Below are 22,619 nucleotides of genomic sequence, written 5' to 3'. Positions count from 1 at the left end.
GGGACCAGAACTAACACCCTATCCCTAGGTTGAAACACCCTGGCTCTAGCATTACGGTTGTAGCTGTACTTTTGTGCTTCCTGTGCTTTTCCCATATGTTCCCTTACAATGGGTATGACAGCTTCCATACGATCCTGCATTTGGGAAATATGTTCAATAATACTTCGATAAGGTGTTGTCTCTTGCTCCCAAGTCTCTTTAACTATATCTAGTAATCCCCTGGGATGCCGCCCATATAACAGTTCAAATGGGGAAAAACCTGTAGAAGCCTGGGGAACCTCCCTGATAGAGAACATTAAATAGGGTAACAGAAGGTCCCAATTTCTCCCATCTGTGTCAATTACCTTTCTTAGCATACTTTTGAGAGTTTTGTTAAACCTTTCTACTAAACCATCAGTCTGAGGGTGATATACTGAGGTCCTTAGTTGTTTTATGCCAAACAACTTACACAATTCTTTTGTAACCCTGGACATAAATGGAGTTCCTTGGTCTGTCAAAATTTCCTTAGGTATCCCGACCCTGCTAAACATTAGCATGAGTTCTTTTGCTATGGACTTTGCAGAGCTGTTACGAAGGGGAACTGCCTCAGGATAGCGTGTAGCATAATCAAGGACTACCAGTATATACTGATTTCCTCTAGCAGATTTAACCAACGGACCCACCAAGTCCATAGCAATTCTTTCAAAAGGCACATCAATTATAGGCAAGGGCACTAAAGGGTTACGAAAATCTTTAGCAGGAGCTGTAAGTTGACACTTAGGGCATGAAGCACAATAATCCTTGATGGCTACAAATATCCCTGGCCAATAAAACCTTCTAAGAACTCTCTCTTTGGTTTTCTCAACTCCCAAATGCCCCCCTAGAATGTGGTTATGTGCAAGATTTAAAACAGTGTTCCTAAAAGTCTGGGGCACCAAAAGTTGTTTAACAATGTCTGTTCCTTTCTTCTCTACACGATATACCAAATCATTAACTGCTTCAAAATAAGGATAGGGTAATACATTTCCTGGCTGTGTCACAACATCATTTATAACCCTGATATTATTTCTTGCCTCTACCAATGTTGGATCCTCCCATTGGGCTTTTTTAAAATTACCAGGGCCACCAACCAGATCTATCAAATCATCAATATTTTCCGAGCTAGTACTTGGTACTTCATTACTCTGAGAAGGTTGATCACCTACTAATACAGGCATAGGGCAATAAATCTTATTTTTCTCCTTTTCAATGGAACCCCCTTCAAAATCAGTTTCAGAGAAAGGAAATACATAAATATCAGAAGTTTGACATATTTCTGGAGATTCCCATAACTCCAGAAATTTTGGAAAATCTCTCCCTATCACCACCTCATGGGCTAAATTTGGTACTACACCAACACAATATTTTAATTTACCACACTGAGTCTCAATCTCCACCTCAGCTGTAGGATATTCCCGTTTATCTCCATGAACACAGATAATTCCCATTTTTTCCCCATAATCTAATATTGCATCTGGTACTAAAGATTTAGCCACTAGTGTGACCATACTTCCTGAATCAAGCAAAGCCCTAGACACTTTACCATTAACCATCACAGTACACTAATGGGAATCATTATTAACAGAGCTGTTGCTATTAGACAATAGTGAATGTGCAACATTACAGTCCATAAATTCATCTTTATCACAGTCTCTAGCAATATGCCCAACCTCATAACATTTAAAACATCTTACAGGTTGGTTATATTTAAATGTTTCCTTAATTCCTGGGGAAATGTCTCTGGTGTTTTGCCTATACACCTGCTGCTCTCTTATCCCCTTTATCCCCTGAACAGTCTTACCAGTTCTTGTAGAGCTCTGGGACTTGGGATTGTGGGGCTGATCCATTGAAGATTGTTGCAAAACTTCTCCTGAAGCTATAAATCTTTCGACCAATACAATCAACTGATCTGCTGTTTGAGGATCACCTTGATTAACCCACCGCCGCAGGGAAGCAGGTAATCCACGCTGAAAACGGTCCATCACCAGTAGTTCCACTATTTTGGTAGCCGAATTAACCTCTGGTTGCAGCCACTTCCTGGCAAGGTGTATAAGGTCGAACATCTGGGATCTTGCAGCATTATGAGATGAAAACATCCAGGAATGGAATCTTTGTGCACGGACTGCCGAAGTCACCCCCAGGCGTGCAAGGATTTCTGCTTTCAATTTCTCATAGTCACCGGCTTGTGCTGGCTCTAAATCAAAGTAGGCCTTCTGAGGTTCACCACTAAGAAATGGCGCAAGTATACTCGCCCACTCAACTGTCGGCCATTTTTCTCTTTCTGCTGTGCGTTCAAATGCCAAAAGATACGCCTCAACATCATCAGCTGCTGTCATTTTTTGAAGATAATGACTAGCCCTTATTACTCTGGAACCTTGGCTGCCACCAACATATTCAGAGTTCAGTCTTTCTGATATGGCTTGAACCTCTCGTTGCAGAGTCTGTGTAGCACTTTGCTGCTCCTCCCGGGTCTTCCTGAATGTCTCAGCTTGCACAGCAGCCATCTGTTGTATCAACAATTCAGTGTTCTCCTTCTGTGATTTAGCCAGCAGCATAGCACTCTCTGACTGGGCCAAGACCAACTGTTGCAGTGCTGCACTATTTTCAGCAGCTTTTCTGTTAGTCTCCTGCTGTATAGCATTAGAATGGATCAAAGCTTTAATGACTTCCTCCATGTTGCTTGCAGATTATTATGCCCACAGACATACAACGTGGTTGCCCGGATTCTCCACCAAGTGTGACAGGAACACTTTTAACCACGGTCTTCTAGGGCACAAATGCAGCACAGGACAATCCACTGTAGTTTAAAAGGCTTTATTTTTCACAGCAATAACAAACAGGCAGTTCATTTCCAAAAGAGGGAAATCCTTCCTCTGTAGCAAAGTTAAGTGCTTTTAAATGTGTCCCAGCACTTCACAGCATTCCACAAGTGCTTTGTAAAAATAATGTCCTTTTACAGTTCACAGGAACAAAAGTCTTTTACACAGTGTAACAAACACACACCAGCTTCTGTAGCTGTATATCTCTCTCTCAAGGCCTAAGTGAGACTGCTATTTAAACCCTCATAACTTCTAATTAGCCACACCTGTGATTAGCTGCTGGACAGCTTCACAGCTGTCTGGGATAATCAAATACACACTCTTTCTCCCTGGGGTTTTAACTGAAAGGAGAAATAGCATGTACAATGCTTGGTCTTAAATATCTTCCATTTATAACCAGGCCTTGCTTTCTGTCACAGTGTATATACATATATATTTATGTGCTAATATGTGTATATACATATATATTTATGTGCTAATATGTGTATATACATATATATTTATGTGCTTATATGTGTATATACATATATATTTAGGTGCTAATATGTGTATATACATATATATTTATGTGTTAATATGTGTATATACATATATATTTATGTGCTACTATGTGTATATACATATATATATTTATGTGTTATTATGTGTATATACATATATATTTATGTGTTAGTATGTGTATATACATATATATTTATGTGTTACTATGTGTATATACATATATATTTAGGTGCTAATATGTGTATATACATATATATTTAGGTGCTAATATGTGTATATACATATATATTTAGGTGCTAATATGTGTATATACATATATATTTATGTGTTAATATGTGTATATACATATATATTTATGTGTTAATATGTGTATGTACATATATATTAATGTGTTACTATGTGTATATACATATATATTTATGTGTTATTATGTGTATATACATATATATTTATGTGTTACTATGTGTATATACATATATATTTATGTGTTAGTATGTGTATATACATATATATTTATGTGTTAATATGTGTATATACATATATATTTATGTGCTAATATGTGTATATACATATATATTTATGTGCTAATATGTGTATGTACATATATATTTATGTAATATGTGTATATACATATATATTTATGTGTTACTATGTGTATATACATATATATTTATGTGCTAATATGTGTATGTACATATATATTTATGTAATATGTGTATATACATATATATTTATGTGCTAATATGTGTATATACATATATATTTATGTGTTAATATGTGTATATACATATATATTTATGTGCTAATATGTGTATGTACATATATATTTATGTAATATGTGTATATACATATATATTTATGTGTTACTATGTGTATATACATATATATTTATGTGTTACTATGTGTATATACATTTATATTTGTGTTACTATGTGTATATACATATATATTTATGTGTTACTATGTGTATATACATATATATTTATGTGTTAGTATGTGTATATTCATATATAGGTATGTGTTAGTATGTGTATATACATATATATTTATGTGTTAGTATGTGTATATTCATATATAGGTATGTGTTAGTATGTGTATATACATATATATTTATGTGTTATTATGTGTATATACATATATATTTATGTGTTACTATGTGTATATACTTACATATTTATGTGTTAGTATGTGTATATACATATATATTTATGTGTTACTATGTGTATATACATATATATTTATGTGTTACTATGTGTATATACATATATATTTATGTGTTATTATGTGTATATACATATATATTTATGTGTTAGTATATGTATATACATATATATTTATGTGTTAGTATGTGTATATACAAACACTCTGCTAATCCGCATCTCCAGACCATATGAAAAAGAAAAGAGTATATGTCAAATTGTTAAAAGTTGAAAAATACAGCTTTATTTGGTACAAAAAATGTTAAAAATCAGTTGCATGTAAAAACATGAAAGAAAAAACAAAAGGGAAAATTAGCTACAGTCCTGTAACTGACATAGAGCAACAGCAGCCAAACATGTTTCGGGCCTAATGTCAGCCCTTGTTCACTGGCATAACTAGTGCTGGGAAAAGCCTTAATTTAAAGGTAAAGTTAATTATCAATTACATGCATCAGTTGAATTAACCCATGACTGCCTAGATAGTCATGGTTAAAGGTAAATTATCATTAATTGTTTTTTTTGTTTCTTATATTAAACATTTTCATTTTAAAGCAAACATAAATGTTAAGTGTGTTTATTTAAAACTGTCAAATGGCTAGATATATATGAAAAAACTTTTTTATTACTCTGATTTGATCCTAAATGGATGTAGAACTAAATCTCCACTTAAAGATATTTTTTACTTAAAAGATATTCTTTACTTTAATTCATTTTCTTTTTTATTAAAAAGGAGAGAAAATGAAAAAAACAATCATTAATCTATCAGTAAAATAAATCAACATCCATTATGGAATTTAGACCAAAGGGGTGCTTTGTTTTGAGATGGAAAATCCAAAACACTTCCCTTTGGTCCAAAAGTCTCTCTCTCTGTCGCCCCCTCTCCTGTGTCTAGGGACATGGTCAATGCCTTGTACTGTCAAGAGGGTATCATTGGAATTATGTTCCTCTCTAAAGTGCTTAGCTATTGGTGTATTACAATCCGGGTTGCCAATATCTCTGAGATGTTGTAAGAACCTGTCACGCAGAGCACGTTTAGTGCGCCCCACGTACTGTTTTTTACATCCTTGGCATGTAAGTAAATAAATGACAAATTTGGTGTTACATGAAATGCTGAAGCGTATGTCAAACTCCCTATTTGTTGTACTTGATACAAATTTGGGACCCTGTTGGATGTGTTTGCAGGTTTTACAAATATTTCCTTGACATTTCATGGAACCTATTCTTCTCTTTAACCAAGATTGGTTAGTTTGTGACGGTAGCATTGAGGGAGCTAATAAGCTTCCTAAGGTCTTTGCTTTACGTGCTGAAAAATTACAGCCGTGTTGAACTATTTTGCTTAACTTGGCATCACTTTTTAAAATTGGCAAACATTTACGAATAATGTCACAAATTTTGTTATAGTCTTTACTGTAATTTGTTGTAAAATATGGTTTATTGTTATATCTCTTATTCTGTGTTTTACTCACACATTTGGTAGTAAGAAGATCATCTCTGTTTAATTTATCCACTCTATTCTTGGTTTCCTTTAATAATTTCATATCATAACCTCGGGCTTCCAATCTGTGGCCGGTGTTGGCTGCATGTGATTGAAATTTGTCCTCAGTGGTGCAATTCCTTTTAGTCCTAATCATTTGGCCATAGGGTATAGAATTAATGGTGTGTTTTGGGTGACAGGAGGAAGAGTGAAGAATGGTATTACCCGCTGAACTCTTTCTGTATAACTCTACCTCCAAAGAATGTGTGTCAATATGTGAAGTGAGTGTGATATCCAAAAAGTTTAGGCAATCACTACTTTCAAAAATGGTGAATTTAAGGTTTAGATTATTGCTGTTGGCGTGTTCAAGGAACAGTTGAACCGAATGACTGTCCCCATCCCACACCAAAAGCAAATCATCTATATACCTACCAAAATAAACAATGTTCTCACGAAAGGGATTAGTATCCCCAAAGACGTGGCACAGCTCCCAAAACCCCATATACAAATTTGCATATGAGGGTGCGAATTTCACACCCATGGCCGTGCCACGTCTCTGGAGATAGTACTTGCCCTCAAACATAAAAAAATTGTGTGTAAGTAAATATTCAACAGCAGTGTACAAAAATTGAATTGTCAAAAAATCATAAGTAGTGAAATTCGTAAGGAAAAACATTAATGCTTGTAATCCCATATCGTGAGGGATGGATGTGTATAATGATGTCACATCCATTGTGACTAATCTGTAATTCTCACACCAAGTTATGTGTTCGACCTGTGCAATAAGTGCTGTAGTGTCTCGTAAATAACCATATAGATTAGTAACTATAGGCTGTAAAAACGTATCAACTAGATCCGAAAGTCTTTCATTAAGTGAACCAATACCGGCCACGATCGGACGGCCCGGAGGGTTTTTGGGGTCTTTGTGAAGTTTAGGCAAGTGGTGGAATATCGGCATAGTTGGATGTTTAGGTAATAGATATTCCACCACCTTCTCAGAAATCACTCCATCCAGTTTAGCTTTGTGAACTATCTCAGCTAAAGATCTATGAAAATTGTCAGTAGGGTCACAGATCAAGGGCTGGTATACAGCCTCATTGGCAAGTTGCCTATTGGCTTCTGCCACATAATCACATTTGTTTAAGATAACAGTATTACCACCCTTATCTGATTCCCTAATGACTATATTCGGATCATTTTTAAGATCAGTGATGGCTTTTCTTTCAAGTGCAGTCAAATTGTTATTTTTATAACCTTTACTAGTAGTGCTTTTATTTTTGCTGTCCAATTCAATGAGCTGAATAAGAGATATAACAATAAACCATATTTTACAACAAATTACAGTAAAGACTATAACAAAATTTGTGACATTATTCGTAAATGTTTGCCAATTTTAAAAAGTGATGCCAAGTTAAGCAAAATAGTTCAACACGGCTGTAATTTTTCAGCACGTAAAGCAAAGACCTTAGGAAGCTTATTAGCTCCCTCAATGCTACCGTCACAAACTAACCAATCTTGGTTAAAGACGCGTTTCGGTCATCCACTGACCTTTATCAAGACTCTTGAGTCTTGATAAAGGTCAGTGGATGACCGAAACGCGTCGACTGGTGAGTGACATTCTAATATTATTATCCTTTTTAAACCATCTACACTATTGTTTATTTCTTTTTTTGGCAGAAGGACTTTTATCTGCAGCGAGTTGAATTATTTGCTTAGAAGACACATTGCACCCTCAATCTTGGAGGATAATCATCACATACACATTTTTGGCTGTGTGACTGTTTTACACCAATTTGAACAGACATTCTTTTCTTCTTTTTTTTCACTTGACTTTTTGATCACAATTCTTTTTTATTTTGATCACCGGATTATATTTGAACACATTTGTGAAGACCACATTTTCACTATTATATATTTTTACTGACATTACTTTTACTGTCAATCAGTTATGAAGACGGGTTGCACTTAGATAAGCACCGGTTTTGGATTTTTACTGGATTTTTTTCCGTTTACACTGTTCTCTGCTAATCCTTTTTTCATGCAGTTTTTTCACTATTTTTCAAAAATATTTTTTCAAGGAATTTTTTATTCTGTTTGTTTTTAATCAATACACTATCGACTTTGACACATAATATTTAACAAGCTTACAATCTTTCACCACACGGTGAAGATACATTTCTTAGATTCAAGGTACTAAGAACACCGCTCCAACACGCCCATAGGCCTACTTTCAAGAAGTCATTTTGTTATTTGTATTTTGTATCTTGTATTGCAACTCTTGCCATCTCCCAAGGAGTTTGGTATTTTAAATATTGTAAAATCTTGGATCCTCGATTATTGTTTTAATTGTAACAAGTTTTAATTACAATATGTCACATCATTTTATATTGTCACATTAAATTATCTAAACTGTTACATTGTTATATTTTTATTCAAAAGCAAGTGCTTGAATTATACTCATTGTATACCATTTAGACCCTGCCATTGTTATTTGGCGCTTTGATAATACTTCTTCTGATTCTCCATACACTCTCTGACCGCTAGGGGTCATTTTATTAGAGCTAAGGGTCATCTTTGTAATAGGCGCTCAGTGACACACTCTTTTTACTATAATCATATATTTGTAGCAAAGATGTGCACTCTCACTCCAAAGCGACTGCCAGGGTGCTAGTAAAAAACAATATGCAGATACAAAAGACTTGCACTCACTGGGATTTTTAGTGATCAATTTTACTTGTAAAACATGTGACGTTTTGAGGATAATGTATCCCCTTCCTCAGACAGCAAGTGATTCAAACAAACAATGCATATATACACATTAGATTAACAAACCCCTCCCCCTAATTAGAACAAAAAAACATATGTCACCATAGCAACCAGTTTGGCGTTTTTTTTGTTCTAATTAGGGGGAGGGGTTTGTTAATCTAATGTGTATATATGCACTGTTTGTTTGAATCACTTGCTGTCTGAGGAAGGGAATACATTATCCTCTAAACGTCACATGTTTTACAAGTAAAATTGATCACTAAACGTCCCATTGAGTGCAAGTCTTTTGTATCTGCATATATAATCATATACATATACATTTATATTTGCTGCCCATCGCTGTGCAACTTACCTCTATCGCTGCGCTAGTTCTCATGCAGTGTCTCACGGCATGAGAACAAGGCTCCCATTGGAGCCTACAGAAGCACGCTCTCATCAGTGCAAAGCTTCCCTGCAATGTGAACTCGAGGTTGCGTTTGCATTGCACCTCACTTGTAATACCAGCGCACATTTGCGTGCGCTGGTATTACTAATTTGAGTGCAAATATAACTTTCACTGAAGCGATCTAGCCCAAAATGTGTCCTTCATGTATGTAAGATGGGCTGTTTAAGCATGTTAAAAATATTCTAAATGAAAAAGCTTTAAAGTTTTTAAACACATTTTGGCAATCAATTGGAAATCCATTTCCTGAGCTTCATCGTTATTGAGCGCAATAACTTAGAGCTAACGTACCTCTATTTCATGTGAGTACACCTTGCTTAAAGGGACACTGAACCCAAATTTTTTCTTTCGTGATTCAGATAGAGCAGCAATTTTTCGCAACTTTCTAATTTACTCCTATTATCAACTTTTCTTCATTCTCTTGGTATCTTTATTTGAAAAGCAAGAATGTAAGTTTAGAAGACGGCCCATTATTGGTGAAAAACCTGGGTTGTTCTTGCTGATGGATAAATTCAAGTGCTGTCCAGTGAACCAACATTGTCTGGCTTCTTTTTCAAATAAAGAAAGCAAGAGAACAAAGAAAAATTGATAATAGGAGTAAATTATAAAGTTGCTGCTCTATCATTAAATAAAATATGTGGGTTCATTATCCCTTTAATACCAGTTTGATTATACAGCTGCACTTTGGAAGTGTTTTTCTTTCTCATTTGAGGTTTTAAAGAACAAGAAGATTTTATTCATTTGTGAACTCACATTTACAGAGGACTCTCTCTCCGCAATTGTTTACAGACAGGTTCACTTGTCAAAATATTTCTGTTCAGCGTAATATTGTCACATTTTATTATCATTTTACTTCATATGTTTCAGAAAAAAGAAAAATCAAGCTGTAATTGCTGTTTTGTTATCATATATGTGAGCACAATATTCTTCTAACATCTGCTGCATGCTTAGTAAAACCCAGAGAAGTAAAGTGAATAGTTTTTGTACTTACCCCATTCACACTAAATCCAAGGTCTCCATAAAGCATTATTGGTAAAATCCGATTATGTTTAGAATAATGAAAACGCTCAGGGAATTCACCCTTGCGGTACATTTTTAGATGAGGATGAGTGTTTGTAAGTGCTTGGTATAGCTCCTCCTCTTTCCCTTCTTTAGGAAGAATCATTCCAAAGCCGCCATAATCCAGAATATCAAATTTTACCAAATCTTTAAAGTTTATGTAATTTGCCAATTTAATTTCTTCTACGTTAGGACTTTTTTTTACTGTGGTCATGCCGTGGTCTGAAGTAATAATCACATTTAATTTGTCTTTCAGGTTGTTTTTCTCAATTGCCTCCAGAAGATACGCAAGAGTTCTGTCGATTTGTTTGATAATAACTTTTCTCTGTTCTGTTTCAGGGCCGTACATATGTCCGACTTTGTCAGGTTCTCCATAGTACAAGGTCACAAACTGTAAACCGTCATCAGTGAACCATTTCATTACAATATCTATGTTCTCTCTCCATTCAGTCTCATTGCTGTCAGGGTGGTCGTAGTCTTCAGTTAGAGATTTATACACCGATTGGCCACTGTAGTTGGCTCCTCCTCCTGGGTAGTGAAAAGAACCAGTCTTTAATCCCTGAAATAAAAAAGGGGATTAATATTCATAAAGCCAAAGCGATGGCTACTTGATGCTTTGAAAAATTGGGTAATGAGGTAATGCACAGTGTAGTGTTAAAATCAGCTCAATTAGCTTTTATGGCCCATAAAAAGGACATTTTACCTTTATAGATCTTTACCTTTATTTGCACTAAAAATATTATAAAAAATAATATAAGGAAACATTTGAAAAATACAAATGTAACTGGGAGGCTTAATTTTGAGTTTGTATGCATGGTTTATTTGTAAACAAATCTCCAGGTAAAATACTTTATATAGAAAGTTTGTTTCTGAACTAATTTCAGCTGTGTTTGTAATAGGTGAGCTGTGTGTTCTGCAGGCAATCGAATGCAGGTGATTTTTAATATTATGGGGCCTATTTATCAAGCTCTGTATGGAGCTTGATGCCCCGTGTTTCTGGAGAGCCTTCAGGCTCGCCAGAAACACACGTTATGAAGCAGCGGTCTAAAGACCACTGCTCCATAACCTGTCCCCTTGCTCTAAGGCGGCGGACAGACATCGCTGGAAATCAACCCAATCCAATACGATCGGGTTGATTGATACCCTCTGCTAGCGGCCGATTTGCCGCGAATCTGCTGGGGGCGGCATTGCACCAACAGTTCACCAGAACTGCTGGTGCAAGGATAAATGCTGAGAGCGCATGCTGTCTGCATTTATCGATGTGCAGCGGACATGATCCGCAATATCGGATCATGTCCGCTTGCACAGTGATAATTAGGCCCCTATGTATCTTTTGTATGTTTGTTCAAGCCAGGTTAGCTAAGGACCCATGTTTTTTTTGTATGCTGATGCTTGTTCGTTCAATTCCCATTGGAGTACAAACTGAATTGCTGTAACAGTAGAATGGTACTTACAATTCAAGTGGTATAGTTGTTAGTGTTCCTGTGATCTATAGAGACTTTTCAAATACCCATAACCCCACAGTTACAACAGCTGAGAAATTGTTAACCTAAATTCCCATACTCCATGACAATTTTTTTTCCCATTACTAATGACATAACACATGACAACATCAATGTTATTAGTGTTTACATCATACATGACATAACCTACAACATCATCACTGACATCACATTATGTGGTATATTACATCATTAATGACATCATTGCTGATGTCAGTTATAAAACATATGGGGTTAAACGTTTTTTATATATTAAACTGTAAAAAAGTGTAAAAGCTATTGCTAATTGTGAAATGAAGAAAATGTAATTTGTTATGTTGATACTTACCATATGTTTTTTTTCAAAATACTTATCTGTACATGTAATGTTTAGACTTTGAAATGTTGACTTGAACTTTAAACCAGTTTGATGTAATATAAGTTGAGTCTATTTTACTACAGTGAGTTATATATGAGGCCAGGTTAAAGAAGCAAAAAACTATTATACATGTTTTGTAAATCTAGGACATATAAAGAAATATAACATAAGATATACATTTAGGGTTACCATTAGTATTAGGTCTATGTTTAGGACTAGGACTAGGGTTTATGGTTAGAACTAGATTAGGGTTAGAGTTAGGAGAAGGATTAGGTCTATGGTTTAGTGTAAAGAATAGGGTATAAGTGTAGGGATAAAGCTAGGGTTTACAGTTAAGTCTAGGGGTTAGGACTAGGGTTTAGGGTTATAACTAGAATATGAGCAAGGTTAAGGTTAGGGCTAGAGTTTAGGGTTAAGACTAGGGCCCTGATATTCAAAGGAGTCTCAAGCTTGGAGATAAATTGTAGTTCAGAGACAAGACCAGTGCAATATAACACTGCATGATATGAGAGTATTGTTACACTTGCACTTTGTGCATTTTATTTTATATTACTATGCATTTCAGATTGCATTATTGCATTTAAGCTTTGCATGTTCTCCTTTATATTTGAATACATTTAGATCTAGATATAGCAGGGATTTAAAACATTCTGATTATATTTTGAAAGTTTCTGTGTTACTTCCACAAATAAGTTTCATACTTTGTATATTTCTGTGTATCTTTTACAAATTATATTGCACTTTGTATTTTCTCCATTGTAAACTAAAACTGACAGTTTCAGAAAGTGTGAGTGACAGGGGAGTTCCCAGGGTATCTCTGAAGTTCTCTTACAAATCTTAAGAAATTTTGTAAGCATTTTAAATAAGCTGGTCTCACTGAATTATTTTGACAGCTGCATACAGGTGAAGTTTGCGCAAAATTCACAATACACTTATTTCAACTAACAGAAAAGTAATATATATTAAAATATAGACAAATTCAAGTTAAATTGTAGTAAAAACATTTTAGTTTAATTTGTAATTAATGCAAATTAAGGCTATATCAGACCCAGGTATTCTCCATTTACCATCTCTCGCCCATGTACAATTTTGTATCTGAGAGAGCATATTTACTTTCTATGGAAGACATCTCTCATCTCTCTGGGACTTCCAGGTTCCTCCCCTTTTCTTCAGAAATTTCAGCCCCCGTGAAGTCTGCACTATTATTTATCTCCAAACTAGAGAATGTTTGATTATCTGGCCCATAAAATGAAATGAAGCTCTCTGGGAAACTGAAGCTGACCGTTTTTCAGTTTTAATTTAAATAGAAGAAATGCAAAGTGTAATGTCATTTGTAAAAATATACATAAATATACAAGGTATGAGGCTAATTTGTTAAAGTTACATAGAAATTGTGAAGGCATAATAATAATTTGTAAAATCTCAGTCCTAAATACACTGATGCTGCTGTATACAAAATAAAATACAAAATAGAAAGTTTAAATGTAATAAAAAGTTAATCGGAAGTGTAACGGGAAATAAATTAGAAAGCATCAGAACTGGGCTTGTCTCTGCTTGTCTCTACAGAAATGCAGGGAAAATCCTTTGAAGAAATAAAAAAAAAAAATCTTGCAGTGCAGGAGGATCATTTTAGATCATGTCACCTGAGCAGAGAGCTTTTGAACATCAGGCTCTAGGTCTTGGAAAGAGGGTAAGGGTTAAGGCTCAGGTTAAGGTTAAGACTAAGGTTTTAGGTTAAGGCTACAGTTAGGATTAGAATTAAGGTGAAGGAATAGAACTAGAATTAAGGTTAATGCTGGAAATAGAACTATTTATTTTTAGAAGACATGAACAGTAAATATCTTGGCCTGACATTTACGAGTGTAATAAGTGTAAACAAAATCAACTTTCTTGATATAGAGGTGGAAATAAAGGAGCAAAAACATCAAACTAGAACATACTTCAATAAAGTTGATTCAAATAATTACATTCATGTAGAGAATTGTCATTTAGACAAATGGGTAGCTAATATACCAAGGCCAGCTGATGAGAATCAGAAAGAACTGTAGCACAATCCAACACTATGAAATTCAAGCACAGAGTCTTAAAGACAGATTTCTTGAAAGGGGTTATGATGAAACACATCTAAATGAACACACTAAGACCATAAACAGAACGGACCTTATGTCACCAAGACCAAAAAAAAAAGAAATAGGGAAAGAATATAAACTATTTATACCATTTATTACCAAATATAGGGAACAACATAAATGCATGAAAACCATCTTAAATAGGCACTGGCACCTCATCAAGAAGGGCCATCTGTTGGGAGACAAAGTAAAAGAACATCCAGACATCATATATAAAAAAGCAGATAATCTTAAAAAACTGGTTGGCACCAAGTAAATTTAATAAAAAAAAAAAAAGAATAAACCAGACCTCTAGAGATCTACAAGGAAATACGCTATTCATGCATATCCTGTAAACATAGCACAAAGAAGAAAGAGATACAATCTACAACCAGAGAATTTAAATTCACAATTACAGACACCATTAGATGCTCAAACAAAGGAATTATATACACAATACAGTGTCCATGTAAGAAGCAGTATTTGAGACAAATCCAAAGATTACTGAGAGACAGAATTAGAGAATGCATGCATAATATAAAACATGGGTTTGAGGGACACTTACTTTCCAAACATTTTAAGGACAAACATAATAGTAATTTGTCTGGTTTTCAATTTTGAAGCATAAAAAAAGTTGAGAAGTATTGGAGAGGGGGGGATTATGAGAGAAAATTACTATATCAAGAAGCTAACCTTATATTTGAATTTGGTAGCCTTACCCCAGATTTTTTTTTATCTAAACCCCTTCATATAGTCAGTCAAATTCACTATATAGACCTAGGAGCATACAAATCCTAAGGAGGATAGACTCTTACTTTATTTTACAGAGACAAGGTCCATAGAAACTAATATTATGCTCAAATATAGAATCTCAAGGTCGATATAGACCTAGAGGCCAATTTATCATTGGTCTGTCCGACATGATCTGCTCAGCGAATCATGTCCGACAGACATCAATGAATGCCGACAGCATACTCTGTCGGCATTTATCATTGTACAAGCAGTTCTTGTGAACTGCCTGTGCAATGCCGCCCCCTGCAGATTTGCAGCCATTCGGCCACTAGCAGGGGTTGTCAATCAGCCCGATCATATTGAGATTGGGTGGATTGATGTCCGCAGCCTCAGAGCAGGCAGACCAGTTAAGGAGTAGTGGTCTTAAGACCGCTGCTTCATAACTTCTGTTTCTGGTGAGCCTGAAGGCTCGTGCGGAAACGGGCATCAGGGGACATTCAGCCCTTGATAAATTGGCCCCCTTGTATTATAAACAAAATATCTTTTCTTTCATGTAATTGGCAAGAGTCTATGATCTAGTGACGTATGGGATATACAATCCTACCAGGAGGGGCAAAGTTTCCCAAACCTCAAAAAGCCTATAAATACACCCCTCACCACACACATAATTTCTTTTTACAAACTTTGCCTCCTATGGAGGTTGTGAAGTAAGTTTGTGCTTGATTTTTATGATTTCTTCTATGATAAACGCTTCTAAGCATTCTGAAGCCCAATTTCTCTCAGAGTACAGTGTTTGTCAGAGGGATGTAAAGAGAGTATCGCCTATTGATTTTATGGTTTCCCTCTTGGGGAATCTTTTCAAGGGTTCTCTGTTATCAGTCATAGGGATTCATCTCCTACCTCCCTTTTCAGATCGATATACTCTTATATATGCTCTTATATACCATTACCTCTGCTGATAGTTTTCAGTACTGGTTTGGCTATCTGCTATTTGTGGATGGGTGTCTTTTGGTAAGTATGTATCATTATTTAAGACACTCTCAGCTATGGTTTGGCGCTTTATGTATTAATATAAAGTTTTAAATATATGTATTTTACTTATATTTACCATGAGTCAGGTCTATGTATATTTCCCTTTGCAGTCTAGTGTTTCGTTATGGGAATCATGTTTTAGGAAGTTTGTCTTCCTGGGGTATAGTCTTTTTTCCAATTTGACTTGTTTTTTCTTTTGAAAAACTTGCGGGCAAATTAGGCTTGCGAGGGCGCAAAATGCTGTAATGACGCAAGTTTGTAATTTCCTGCGTCTTAGTTGACACAAGGTTATTTGGTGCGAAATTGTGTTTGTTATGACGCGAGTTGTGTCATTTCCGGATGTTACGGCTGCATCAACTTTTTGGTTGGATAGCTTAGCACATCGGGAAAAAGCTACTGATTTGCATAGCATTGTTCGTTTGCTTCAACATGCTAATCATTTTATCTGTGATGCTATTTTTGATATCATCAAGATTGATGTTAAATCTATGTCTTTGGCTATTTTAGCTAGAAGAGCTTTATGGCTCAAATCATGGAATGCTGACATGGTATCTAAATCTAGGTTACTATCTCTTTCATTCCAATGTAATAATTTGTTTGGTTCCCAGTTGAATTCTATTATTTCCACTATTACTGGGGGGAAGGGATTTTTTTGCCCCAAGATAAAAGGTCTAAGGGTAAATCTAAAGCTTCTAATCGGTTTTGTTCCTTTCGTCAGAATAGAGAACAGAAACCACTCCTTCCCCTAAGGGCTCTGGCTCCAATTGTAAGCCATCTTTGAAATGGAATAAATTCAAGCCTTATAAGAAACCAAAGCCAGCCCCCAAGACTGCATGAAGGTGCGGCCCTCAATCCAGTACTGCTGGTGGGGGGCAGATTGAAATTATTTCAAGACGTTTGGGCAGGTTCCGTTCAGAATCATTGGATTCAGAATATTGTCTCTCAGGGGTATCGAATAGGTTTCAGAATAAGACCTCATGTGAGAAGATTTTTTCTCTCTCACATTCCAACAAATCCTGTGAAAGCTCAGGCCTTTCTGAAGTGTGTTTCAGATCTAGAGCTTTCAGGGGTAATTGTACCAGTTCCACTTCTTGAACATGGTCTGGGTTTTTATTCAAATCTATTCATTGTCCCGAAGAAGGAAAATTCTTTCAGACCAGTTCTGGATCTGAAGTTTTTTAATCAATTTGTAAGGGTCCCAACTTTCAAGATGGTGACTATAAGGACTATTCTGCCTTTTGTTTAGCAATGTCATTACATGTCCTCAATAGACTTACAGGATGTGTATCTTCACATTCCGATTCATCCAGACCACTATCGGTTTCTGATATTCTCTTTTCTAGACAAGTATTACCAATGTTTTGCTTTTCCATTTGCCCTAGCAACAGCTCCAAGAATCTTTTCGAAGGTTCTCAGTGCCCTTATATCTGTAATCAGAGAGCAGGGTATTGTGGTGTTTCCTTATTTGGACGATATCTTGGTACTGGCTCAATCTTTACATTTAGCAGAATCTCACATGAATCAACTTGTGTTGTTTCTTCAAAAACATGGTTGGAGGATCAATTTACCAAAGAGTTTCTTGATTCCTCAGACAAGGGTCACCTTTTTAGGTTTCCAGATAGATTCCGTATCCATGAATCTGTCTTTAACATACAAGAGACAAATGAAATTGGTTTCTGCCTGTCGAAACCTTCAGTCTCAATAATTCCCTTCAGTGGCTATGTGCATGGAAGTTTTAGGTCTCATGACTGCAGCATCGAATGCGATCCCCTTTGTTCATTTTCATATGAGACCTCTGCAGCTTTGCATGCTGAATCAATGGTGCAGGGATTATACTCCGATATCAAAATTGATATGCCTAAATCCCAACATTCAACTCTCTCTGTCCTGGTGGTTGGGCCATCATCGGATTATTCAAGGGGCCTCTTTTGTTCGTCCTTCCTTCCTCTATAAAGGAAGGAAGTGGTAGACTAGGTCATCTTGATAAAGGCCTTTAAGAGGCTGAAATGCGTAGATGTTGAACCTGGATCATTGAACTCCTATATTCCAATACAGAGCGCTCTGTGGATCCTAAGGAGTCACTACACGGCCACCCACCGTATAAATGTTACTACTTTGACTGATTGGCCAGATACACTCACGTGTCATCTGAGGCAAGTAAATCATCACACTGCCTTATGTTGAATGAACCGGATTTGAATGCACACACTTCGTAAAAAATCAAAGTGAAACAATTTTGCCTGACACAGGGGATACATCAAAGTTCAGAGACTTAAAGATATACAAGAGTCTTTGGGGGGTAGTTATCAAGCCGTCAACCTCAAATACGCTGGAATTCCGCAGCGTATTTGTGGCGAGGCTGATTCGCCTTAGTTATCAAAGGCTAGAGACCGGCAAAAGTAGAATTTTGTGACGTAAACTTCGATCTGCCGGACTCAGTCCGACACAGATCGATTCTTACGTCACTCCAGATGTTCCGCACACAAGTGCGGCACAATCTGACTACTTTTGCTAGTTATCAAATGACTAGCAGGTACGCTCGGCACTTTTCCGGCCCAGCGTACCTGGTTTTCAAACCGCCACCCCTGGAGGCGGCGGATCCCATAGGAATCAATGGGAGTCTGACCATAGCGAAAGTACAAGTTCGCTGCTGACAGACATCCCATTGATTCCTATGGGAGATGTCTGCACCTAACACCCTAACATGTACCCCGAGTCTAAACACCTCTAATCTGTCCCCCCCTACACTGCCGCAACTAAATAAAGTTATTACCCCCTAAACCGCCGCTCCCGGAGCCCACCGCAAGCTACTCTATACATATTAACCCCTAAACCGCCGCTCCCGGAGCCCACCGCAACTATAATAAATGTCTTAACCCCTAAACCGCCGCTCACGGAGCCCACCGCCACCTACATTATACCTAGTAACCCCTATCCTGCCCCCCCTATACCGCCGCCCTCTATAATAAAGTTATTAACCCCTATCCTGCTGATCCCGCACCTCGCCGCAAATAAATAAATAGCTTAACCCCTAAACCGCCGCTCCCTGAACCCGCCGCAACCTATATTAAATTTATTAACCCCTATCCTGCCCCCCCTACACTGTCGCCACCTATAATAAATTTATTTACCCTTATCCTGCCCCCCCTACACCGTCGTCACCTATAATAAATCTATTAACCCCTATCCTGCCCCCCCTACACCGTCGCCACCTATAATAAATTTATTAACCCCTATCCTGCCCCCCCTACACTGTCGCCACCTATAATAAATTTATTAACTCCTATCCTGCCCCCCCTACACCGTCGTCACCTATAATAAATTTATTAACCCCTATCCTGCCCCCCCTACACCGTCGCCACCTATAATAAATGTATTAACCCCTATCCTGCCCCCCACTACACCGCCGCCACTGTAATAAAATTATTAACCCCTAAACCTAAGTCTAACACTAACCCTAACGCCCCCCTATCTTAAATATTAATTAAATAAATCTAAATAATATTATTATTATTAACTAAGTTAATCCTATTTAAAACTAAATACTTACCTTTAAAATAAACCCTAATATAGCTACAATATAAATAATAATTATATTGTAGCTATCTTAGGATTTATTTTTATTTTACAGGCAAATTTCAATTTATTTTAACTAGGTACAATAGCTATTAAATAGTTATTAACTATTTAATAGCTTACCTAGCTAAAATAAAGAGAAATGTACCTGTAAACTAAAAACTAACCTAAGTTACAATTACACCTAACACTACACTATACTTTAATAAATTATTCCTATTTAAAACTAAATACTTACCTGTAAAATAAACCCTAAGATAGCTACAATATAATTAATAATTACATTGTAGCTATCTTAGGATTTATATTTATTTTACAGGTAAATTTGTATTTATTTTAGCTAGTTAGAATAGTTATTAAATAGTTATTAACTATTTAATAACTACCTAGCTAAAAGAAATACAAAATTACCTGTAAAATAAATCCTAACCTAAGTTACAATTAAACCTAATACTACACTATCATTAAATTAATTAAATAAACTACCTACAATTAAATACAATTACATAAACTAACTAAAGTACAAAAAATAACTACTTACACCTAATCTAAGCCCCCTAATAAAATAACAAACCCCCCCAAAATAAAAAAATGCCCTACCCTATTCTACATTAAAAAAGTTCAAAGCTCTTTTACCTTACCAGCCCTTAAAAGGGCCTTTTGTGGGGGCATGCCCCAAAGAGTTCAGCTCTTTTGCCTGTAAAAGAAAAATACAACCCCCCCAACATTAAAACCCACCACCCACATACCCCTAATCTAACCCAAACCCCCCTTAAAATAACCTAACACTAATCCCCTGAAGATCATCCTACCGTTAGTCGTCTTCACTCAGCCGAGCCACCGATGGAACTGAAGAGGACATCCGGACCGGCAGAAGTGATCATCCAAGGGGCGCTGAAGAAATCTTCCATCCGATGAAGTGATCCTCCAAGCGGCGCTGAAGAAATCTTCCATCCGGGCGATGTCATCTTTCAAGAGGCGCTGAAGAAGTCTTCTATCCGGGCGAGGTCATCTTCGAAGCCGGGTCTTGAATCTTCATCCCGCCGACGCGGAACATCCTTCTTTCCCGACGGACTACAGACGAATGAAGGCTCCTTTAAGGGACGTCATCCAAGATGGCGTCCCTTCAATTCCGATTGGCTGATAGGATTCTATCAGCCAATCAGAATTAAGGTAGGAAAAATCTGATTGGCTGATTGAATCAGCCAATCAGATTCAAGTTCAATCCGATTGGCTGATCCAATCAGCCAATCAGATTAAGCTCGCATTCTATTGGCTGTTCCGATCAGCCAATAGAATGAGAGCTCAATCTGATTGGCTGATTGGATCAGCCAATCGGATTGAACTTGAATCTGATTGGCTGATTCAATGACATCGCCCGGATGGAAAATTTCTTCAGCGCCGCTTGGAGGATCACTTCTGCCGGTCCGGATGTCCTCTTCAGTTCCATCGGTGGCTCGGCTGAGTGAAGACGACTAAAGGTAGGATGATCTTCAGGGGATTAGTGTTAGGTTATTTTAAGGGGGGTTTGGGTTAGATTAGGGGTATGTGGGTGGTGGGTTTTAATGTTGGGGGGGGGTTGTATTTTTCTTTTACAGGCAAAAGAGCTGAACTCTTTGGGGCATGCCCCCACAAAAGGCCCTTTTAAGGGCTGGTAAGATAAAAGAGCTTTGAACTTTTTTTAATGTAGAATAGGGTAGGGCATTTTTTTATTTTGGGGGGGGGGGTTTGTTATTTTATTAGGGGGCTTAGATTAGGTGTAAGTAGCTTAAAATTGTTGTAATATTTTTTTAAATGTTTGTAACCCATTTTTTTTTTTTTTTTTGTAACTTAGCTTTTTTTATTTTTTGTACTCTAGTTAGTTTATGTAATTGTATTTAATTGTAGTTATTTGTAGGTAGTTTATTTAATTTATTTAATTAATTTAATGATAGTGTAGTGTTAGGTTTAATTGTAACTTAGGTTAGGATTTATTTTACAGGTAATTTTGTATTTCTTTTAGCTAGGTAGTTATTAAATAGTTAATAACTATTTAATAACTATTCTAACTAGCTTAAATAAATACAAAGTTACCTGTAAGATAAATATAAATCCTAAGATAGCTACAATGTAATTATTAATTATATTATAGCTATTTTAGGGTTTATTTTACAGGTAAGTATTTAGTTTTAAATAGGAATAATTTATTAAAGTTTAGTGCAGTGTTAGGTGTAATTGTAACTTAGGTTAGTTTTTAGTTTACAGGTACAGTTCTCTTTATTTTAGCTAGGTAAGCTATTAAATAGTTAATAACTATTTAATAGCTATTGTACCTAGTTAAAATAAATTGAAATTTGCCTGTAAAATAAAAATAAATCCTAAGATAGCTATAATATAATTATTATTTATATTGTAGCTATATTAGGGTTTATTTTAAAGGTAAGTATTTAGTTTTAAATAGGATTAACTTAGTTAATAAGAGAAATATTATTTAGATTTATTTAATTAATATTTAAGTTAGGGGGGCGTTAGGGTTAGGGTTAGACTTAGGTTTAGGGGTTAATAATTTTATTACAGTGGCGGCGGTGTAGTGGGGGGCAGGATAGGGGTTAACAAATTTATTATAGGTGGCGACGGTGTAGGGGGGGCAGGATAGGGGTTAATAAATTTATTATAGGTGGCGACGGTGTAGGGGGGCAGGATAGGGGTTAATAGATTTATTATAGGTGACGACGGTGTATGGGGGCAGGATAGGGGTTAATAAATTTATTATAGGTGACGATGGTGTAGTGGGGGGCAGGATAGGGGTTAATAAATTTATTATAGGTGGCGACAGTGTAGGAGGGGCAGGATAGGGGTTACTAGGTATAATGTAGGTGGCAGCGGTGTCCGGGAGTGGCGGTTTAGGGGTTAATACATTTATCACAGTTGCGGCAGGGTCTAGGAGCGGCGGTTTTGGGGTTAATACATTTATCACAGTTGCGGCGGGGTCTAGAAGCGGCGGTTTAGGGGTTAGTAACTTTATTGAGTTGCGGGAGGCTCCGGGGGCACCGG

The 22,619-nt window shown here is 36.4% G+C and overlaps 1 protein-coding gene across 1 annotated transcript in view; it reads right to left on the bottom strand.

The window, feature by feature from the left end:
* The window catches only part of LOC128641749 (ectonucleotide pyrophosphatase/phosphodiesterase family member 7-like), a 59,601-nt gene that overhangs the window by 25,785 nt on the left and 11,197 nt on the right, over window positions 1–22,619 (bottom strand). Inside the window, exon 3 of the mRNA XM_053694273.1 lies at window positions 10,211–10,837. Coding sequence (XP_053550248.1) covers window positions 10,211–10,837 — 627 coding nt within the window. The remainder of the gene's footprint in view (window positions 1–10,210; window positions 10,838–22,619) is intronic.

Source organism: Bombina bombina, chromosome 11 (genome assembly GCF_027579735.1).
Source record: "Bombina bombina isolate aBomBom1 chromosome 11, aBomBom1.pri, whole genome shotgun sequence".
Classification (NCBI taxonomy): Eukaryota; Metazoa; Chordata; class Amphibia; order Anura; family Bombinatoridae; genus Bombina; species Bombina bombina.
The sequence above is the reverse complement of the archived record's forward strand: the minus strand, read 5'-3'. Positions and strand labels throughout refer to the sequence as shown.